General features: G+C 50.8%; 1 protein-coding gene across 1 annotated transcript in view; it reads left to right on the top strand.

Moving 5' to 3' along the window:
* The window catches only part of LOC108798364 (guanylate cyclase 2G-like), a 37,412-nt gene that overhangs the window by 21,628 nt on the left and 7,604 nt on the right, over positions 1-8,180 (top strand). Inside the window, exons 14-19 of the mRNA XM_018570107.1 lie at positions 1,135-1,303; positions 2,089-2,244; positions 3,271-3,448; positions 3,570-3,710; positions 6,174-6,366; positions 6,975-7,149. Of these exons, the coding sequence (XP_018425609.1) occupies positions 1,135-1,303; positions 2,089-2,244; positions 3,271-3,448; positions 3,570-3,710; positions 6,174-6,366; positions 6,975-7,149 (1,012 nt within the window). The remainder of the gene's footprint in view (positions 1-1,134; positions 1,304-2,088; positions 2,245-3,270; positions 3,449-3,569; positions 3,711-6,173; positions 6,367-6,974; positions 7,150-8,180) is intronic.

Here is an 8,180-nt window from a genome sequence, read left to right as displayed (position 1 = left end):
GGGGTCAAAAGTAACTGCCGAGCCCCTTCAATATGCAGCTTTGTGTTTCATTGCTCACTGCTCCCCTTATTTCCCTTTACTCGTCTATCAGCCTCTTAAGTTCTTAACACTTTTGTATTTGTATGAGATCCGAGGGGTTTACATTTGAAGTTTACATTAGGGCCCCTTTGTTTTCTGTTCCTTGAGATGTCCACACATGTCCCCCATCTAACTGTACAATTTCTTCTAAGATTCAACAAAACCCCCCCAAAAGGAATTTGTATAGATTTCACAACCAGCTTGGTCAGTAGAGGAGGGCCCCCCTACACTTTTGATCATTGGGAAAAGGTCTCCTTTACGTTCATGGTCATTGGGAGAAGGTCCCCTTTACACTGGTGGCCTTCGCGAGAAGGTCCCCTTTACACTGGTGGTCATTGGGAGAAGATCCCCTTTACACTGGTGGTCATTGGGAGAAGGGTCCCTTTACACTGGTGGCCTTCGCGAGAAGGTCCCCTTTACACTGGTGGTCATTGGGAGAAGGTCCCCTTTACACTGGTGATCATTGGGAAAAGTGTCCCTTTTACACTGGTAGTTATTGGGAGAAGGTCCCCTTTACACTGGTGGCCTTTGCGAGAAGGTCCCCTTTACACTGGTGGTCATTGGGAGAAGATCGCCTTTGCACTTGTGGTCTTCCAGAGAAGGGTCCCCTTATACTGGCGGTCAGATACTCCTCCAAATGGTGGTCAGTGGGAATAATCATTTTTCAAGGGACCCCCTGACAACCTCTGGAGGAACCCTATAGGCCCACAGAGCCCTGGCTGAGATAGTCTGTGTTAGGATATCTGGCAAATGTGTTTATTGGTGTCTGACTCTGTACAAAACTTTTGGCTATGGATCCACATTGAATTAATTTCACAAAGAGATCATTTGTAATCAGTAATTGGGACTTTTGTCCTTCACACATTTGCCTGACATCTGATGAGTCTTCACACAACAAGACAAATGGTAGTCTGCATAGCGGGGTGATCCAGATACAGACATGAAATCAGGGTGTGGTGTACATATGGAGGGCCTGAGGGCCACTGGTCAGGTATGTAGAGGACCTCCCATCCACCTTCACCATTGTTCTAAGCATAGCTGTGTATGTCTCCGCAGGGGATGGGCTTCCTCCACAGCAGCCCTCTGACCTCTCACGGGAACCTGAAGCCCACCACCTGCCTGGTAGACAGCCGTATGCAGGTCAAGCTCTGCGGCTTTGCGTTGTGGGAATTCAGACACGGAACGACGCATCGTGACATCACTTTGAAAAATGTCGTCTACTCCGGTACGCGGGCACCTCATATGTAGAACAATGAAAGGGGCGCTCCACCCGAAACTGGGCTATTGTTGAGGCTCAATGATGCCGGTTCTCTCAGTGATGACCATACCACCATCTTTAGGTTTTGAAAATGTCGCCTACACACGTCGTGACGTATCCTGCTGTGCCGTTTGATAACAAAAAATTATTTTAAATATCAATAGATTATGTCTCTTAGTACGGGTTTCCTTTAAAGCTGAACTCCAGGCAGATATAAAGGATACAAAATGTCATCATGACATCATTCAATGGATCTTTTTTTTTTAATGCAACAATGTAACCCGGGGTCAGCCTCTTGCAGTACAGCGGAGCTCAGACCTGGGAAAGCCAGAAACAGCACAAGAGCCAATCAGCTGTGCAGGGGGCCTGCTGATAGAAGTAGAGCAGAGTAACAGAGAGATGAGCTCCTTAGTCTGCCGCTGCTCTTTCACTGTCCAATCACAGGCTGGGGACAAGACCTGCAAGTGTGACTTAATTGCAGCAGAGACAAATCAGGTCTCCTGCCCTGCCAAAGGGCTGTGCTGTGTAATTCTCAGGACTGGATGGTCAGAAATACATATCTTCTAGTAAAAGATCTCCGTTATATTTATTTAGGCTGCTCGCCCGGAGTTCAGCTTTTATTACTGTCCAGGTTCCGGGTGTTGAAAACGTTGGGTTCAATGCCAGAAATAGGTGTGGCCATTTTCATGAAGGATAACCCCCCCGCCCACCCATCCCCCGTAATAACCAGCTTCTTCTCTCTCTGTCTATAGAGCTTTACTGGACGGCTCCGGAGTTGCTACGAATGGGGAGATTCCCCTTCCAGGGCACCCAGAAGGGAGACGTGTACAGCTTCGCCATCATCATGAGAGAGCTGATCCATGACAGTGAGGATGGACCCTTCCAGGACCTGAGCATGGACCCGGAAGGTAAAACCGGAACAGACCGGAACAATGACCCCAACATGGCAGAACCATTGTCAGCACATTAGTCTAGAACTATAGACCCAGGGGTGGGCAACTCCAGCTGTTGTGGAACTACAAGTCTCATGAGGCATTGCAAGAGCCAACTCACTGCTTGCATCAGGGCCAAGGGCTCCTGAGAGGGGTGCTGTGATGTTTTTAGGAAGGTACAGGAAGTACAGCACCCTGCTGGCCCCTCCCACCAATCACAATCTTCCTGCATTGCATAGAGAAGTCCTATCAATGATGTCATCATCCAAAAGTATAGAAATGTTGTGTCTAAGCAGTGGCGTAACAATCGCCATAGCGACCCAGGCGGCCGCTATGGGGCCCGGGCACAGGGGGTCCCGGCCAGGGCATCCCTCTGATGCCGTGTAGGCCGCCTGGGTCACTATGGCATGTAAGGGTGCTGGCTGTCACTGACACAGCTCAGCAGGGGCTGTGAAGATCACTGACAACCTGTCAGTGATGTGTGCAGCGGCCGCGGCGCGTTCCCCTCACAGTGTCAGTGACAGCCAGCAGTTGCAGTAGAAGAGGCCGGCATTCGCAGTGAAGGAGGAGGGGGGGCCCGCCTAAGAGCAACCCCGCCTCCTCTTACATCACTGGCCAGCGACCTAAGAGCAGACGGGGCCCGTCGATAGAAGAGGAGGCGGGGCCCGGCGACAACGGAGGCAGACAGCGCTGACAGGTAAGAGGTGTGCAGCCCATCTGAGACCCTGCAGAGTCCACTATAGAGAGTCTATGGTGGGCTCTGCAGGGTCACTCTCAGGTGGGCTGTTTGGTATATCAGGTGGGCTCTTCAAGTGGCATAACTAGCAATCACGGGGCCCCATACAAAATTATGCTACTGGGCCCTGTGATTTCTAGTTACATCACTGTGTCTAAGGATACACTTTAATAATAATACCCCCATCAGACCTTCATATATAGAGGGCGGTGCAGACAAAGAAGCTTCCTTAAACCTAAATCGCCATCTTCTTATTTCAAATCCAGAAGTCATTCAGAAGATCAAAGACCCGAACGCCGCGGTTCCGATGAGGCCGTCCCTTTCGGTGGAGAAATGTAACGAGCGAATCATCGCCATGCTGAAGATGTGCTGGGACGAGAACCCGGACCGGCGGCCGTCCTTCTCCTCCATAAAGAGGAGCCTGCGAGGAGCCAGCCCTGAAGGGTGAGCCACGCCCCCCCTCGCTGGGATCCCACCAACCAGAATGAGGTATTTCTGTGCCGCAGGGCCACCAAGCCTTGACCTCTGTCGAATAACGTCGTCCCCATCTGATGCGTCTCCGCAGACACGTCAGCATCCTGGACAACATGGTGAACAAGCTGGAGAAGTACGCCAACCACCTGGAGGACGTGGTGGAGGAGCGCACCGTGCAGCTGCTGGCCGAGAAGAAGAAGACGGACAAGCTGCTGTCCACCATGCTGCCGAGGTAAAATGATAAGACACATAGGGCCAGGGGTGGGAAACTCAGCCCTCCAGCTAATGTGGAACTGAAAGTCCCATGAGGCATTGCAGGACTGACAGTTCCAGGCATGACTCTCAGTGGTGGAGGCATGACTTGTAGTTAAAGCACGGCTGGAGGGCCGAAGTTACCCCTTCGGTGACAAAGCTTCAGGGGAGTGATCAGTTGTCACATTGAGGTGACCTTCCTCCACCACTCACAGCTCAGTCATGTACAACCCTCAGCTCATCAACTTCTAAATCAGGAGCCGTGCAATGTGTGGGGGCAGCCATGCTGAGACAGGTTGGGCATTTGCTGCCATCTCTACTTATAGAACTGGATGAGTATCTCTGGCTGCATGTCCGCCCTCCGTCCATCTCTGCACAGCTGATATGCGATCAGGGCTCAGACCTAACGCAGCCTTCAGGTGCCCCTCAGCCTGAAGAATGACAATCTCTAAATGAGCCCTCTTCTTGCTCTGAATTGATTCTGGTAACAAATGTGGACGAATGCTTCTCTGACCTTTATTTGTCTACCACCTGCCTTGACCTTCTGTCCTGTACACAGGTCTGCCTGAGCACCTCCAGCCCCGGCCTACGTTGTATGAATAGCTCTCTTGTTTAGCTTAGTAGTTTACTTTGTATGTTTGTCACCAGCAGGATGAAGCTGGAAGCCTGGAAGTGTGATGGGACTCAAACCTCCTTGTAGGGATCTCTGGAGAAGAGCGGCACTTAGATTCCATGCCTCCATGCCACACTAGGTCTCCAGGGACCCCTACAAGGAGATGTGAAGGAGGGCTCCTGATGTGGAAGGGGCTTTGATGTGAAAGGGGGATGCTGATGTAAATGGAAGGGGGGCTCTGGTATGAAGGGGGGCTTCTAATATGAAAAGGGGGCTACTGTTCTGGAGAGGGGGCTCCTGTGGTGAAGGGGGGGGGGGGGCTTCTGATGTAAAGTGGGGGCTCTGATTTGAAGGAGGGACTTTGATGTGAAAGGGGGGATGCTGATGTAAATGGAAGGGGGGCTCCTAATTTGAAGAAGGACTCTGCTGTAAAGTGGAACACCATATTTTGTGTGTGTTTTTATGTGAGGTCTTCTCTAACAATAGATACCGGACCCTGGCATCTGGGATAAGGGTCTGGTATGGATTTTGGAGGGGCCACACATCTTTTTTCACATTTAGTCTGGGGTGTCCGAATTTTGCATACTTTTAAAAGGTGCCGTGAATGGAAAAAGGTTGAGAAATGCTGAGCCATTAGAAAATACGTAACCTGAACTACTTACTCATATTTCACCACAAGATGGCAGCATCGCAACACAACAGTTTACAATGATTCCCATCCCTTCATTGTGGAATCTTTGTATCAGTTTTGTATCAATTGTTCTTCATCTCTTTATAATATCATCTCATGGCTGGCAAGGAAAACAACTTTTTTATTCATTTAAGGTCTTTCTTGTTACATCACATGACCTCCCTGTTGTGAAGCCCCATAAAATGTCTTCATTTTATTTTTTATTATTATTATTATTATTATTAACAATATTAAATAACATAATAATAAATAATAATTATAATAATAATAATATAAAATAGCTTCTTGAGTACAATGCTCAATTTTCCGGCCCGGAGATTCTGTAAGAATGGTGAAGGAGATTTAGTGAAGTTTTTAAAGTAAAGCAGTTTAATTAATGTCTACATAAACCCCATCACTACAATCTCATAGAATCTTTAATGCCATTTTCAGGATCTTTCATTAAAATAATCCCTGGTGATCCTGCCATGGAGCTCCTAGTTCAGGTGCTTCTTTATATAGGGTGACAACACTCTGTCCCGTCTCCCAATCCTGATACTGTGTTGTCACCCTGTCACATGCAATCATGCTGGAGACTACAAATGGCGGTTTGGACACACAGACATGGCCCTCTGTTGTAACCATCAGGAAACACACCCTAAGTAATGTCATGCAGCCATCACTGGAGGGCATGTAGATGGGAAGTGGCTGTAAAGAGGCTGCTCAGCAGCACTGAGATGGAACAAAGGATGGAAAATAGTGAAATCAAGAATGTAGTTATCACTGCTGACTAGTGATCAGTGAACCGGCCTGGGTTTGATTCGGTTGGATGCTCACCAGTCCCAGCTAGAAATCAAGGTGAACCAAAACCGGGGCCGCCATTGTCCTAGCAACCAATGATGCTGTGCGGGCCAGTCACCATCAACCAGCGACCTTCTGACTGACCTGAACCCTAATGATGACACTGGATGATGAATGAACAATGATGGCTCCAGAGGGAAGAGCAGATGACGGCATTACTGGGGGGGAGTCCAGTGATCTGTATGAGAGGTAATAAAAACCCAAAAGGGTCACATGACATATTACTGAGCATACAGGGACTTAACATGATGAATATATGTGATGACAGGTCCACTTTAAGTGTCTTTCTTTTTGTTCAGCTTTATTGCAGAGCAGCTGATTGCCGGTAAATCGGTGGAGCCGGAAAGTTTCAGCTCGGTCACCATCTTCTTCTCGGACATTGTGGGCTTTACCACGCTCTGCTCTTCCAGCACTCCGCTGCAGGTGGTGGATCTGCTCAACGACCTGTACAGCCTATTCGATGAAATCATCAAAGCGTATGACGTATACAAGGTACAGGGACCGCTTCCCGCCCACGCACACACCGCTTCCTGTCCTTACACACACCGCTTCCCGTCCACGCACACACCGCTTCCCGCCCACACACACACACCGCCTCCTGTCCACACTACGCACACACCGCTTCCCGCCCACGCACACACCGCTTCCTGTCCATGCACACACCGCTTCCCGCCCACACACACACGCCGCTTCCTGTCCACACACACACCGCTTCCCGCCCACGCACACACCGCTTCCCGCCCACGCACACACCGCTTCCCGCCCACGCACACACCGCTTCCTGTCCATGCACACACCGCTTCCCGCCCACACACACACGCCGCTTCCTGTCCACACACACACCGCTTCCCGCCCACACACACACTGCTTCCTTTACTGGGGACACTGACATGTCTGTGCCGGCCCTAGAAGTAGCCATTGTTGCCAAAGTGCTGAGTTCCCGGGTCTGTACACTCACTGTGCCCATTATGAGGAGCTCCCACCATCCCTGTGCTGAGTTCTCGGGTCTTAAAAAATGTCATTATGATGTTTATGAGGGGGGAGGGGAGGGGCCAGGAAAGGTGACATATAAGCAGATTAAGCTTTAGCTTTACCGTCAGGTTGAAACAATCGGAGACGCGTATATGGTGGCCAGCGGTCTTCCTCTCCGGAACGGGATCCAGCACGTGGAAGAGATCTGTACAATGTCTCTCCATTTCCTCAGCTCCATGCTGACCTTCCGCATACGGCACGTGCCCGACGCGAAGCTGAAGCTGCGGATCGGACTGAACACAGGTAGACTTTTCATATCTCCATTTCCTCAGCGCATGACTCAGTCTCTAGTACATGAGATTGAGAGACATGAGAGACTGAGGAATTGCTTGTGTCCTGCCTGCAGCAGACTGATCACTGGGGGAGGGGAGACTGAGGAAATGCTTCCTCCTGCCTGCAGTAGACTGATCACTGGGGGAGGGGAGACTGAGGAAATGCTTCCTCCTGCCTGCAGTAGACTTATGACATCATCCCAACCTAGGCAAAGTCACTGACTGGAGCTCAAGGATGGCATTTTAATTATAAATTCAAGGTCCAAGGTAGCTACAGGAGGCAAGGTCCAAGGGAGCTACAGGAGGCAAGGTCCAAGGGAGCTACAGGAGGCAAGGTCCAAGGGAGCTACAGGAGGCAAGGTCCAAGGGAGCTACAGGAGGCAAGGTCCAAGGGAGCTACAGGAGGCAAGGTCCAAGGGAGCTACAGGAGGCAAGGTCCAAGGGAGCTACAGGAGGCAAGGTCCAAGGGAGCTACAGGAGGCAAGGTCCAAGGGAGCTACAGGAGGCAAGGTCCAAGGGAGCTACAGGAGGCAAGGTCCAAGGGAGCTACAGGAGGCAAGGTCCAAGGGAGCTACAGGAGGCAAGGTCCAAGGGAGCTACAGGAGGCAAGGTCCAAGGGAGCTACAGGAGGCAAGGTCCAAGGGAGCTACAGGAGGCAAGGTCCAAGGGAGCTACAGGAGGCAAGGTCCAAGGGAGCTACAGGAGGCAAGGTCCAAGGGAGCTACAGGAGGCAAGGTCCAAGGGAGCTACAGGAGGCAAGGTCCAAGGGAGCTACAGGAGGCAAGGTCCAAGGGAGCTACAGGAGGCAAGGTCCAAGGGAGCTACAGGAGGCAAGGTCCAAGGGAGCTACAGGAGGCAAGGTCCAAGGGAGCTACAGGAGGCAAGGTCCAAGGGAGCTACAGGAGGCAAGGTCCAAGGGAGCTACAGGAGGCAAGGTCCAAGGGAGCTACAGGAGGCAAGGTCCAAGGGAGCTACAGGAGGCAAGGTCCAAGGGAGCTACAG

Source organism: Nanorana parkeri, unplaced genomic scaffold (genome assembly GCF_000935625.1).
Source record: "Nanorana parkeri isolate BGI_ZX_2015 unplaced genomic scaffold, ASM93562v1 scaffold1455, whole genome shotgun sequence".
In the NCBI taxonomy this organism is placed as follows: domain Eukaryota; kingdom Metazoa; phylum Chordata; class Amphibia; order Anura; family Dicroglossidae; genus Nanorana; species Nanorana parkeri.
The sequence above is the reverse complement of the archived record's forward strand: the minus strand, read 5'-3'. Positions and strand labels throughout refer to the sequence as shown.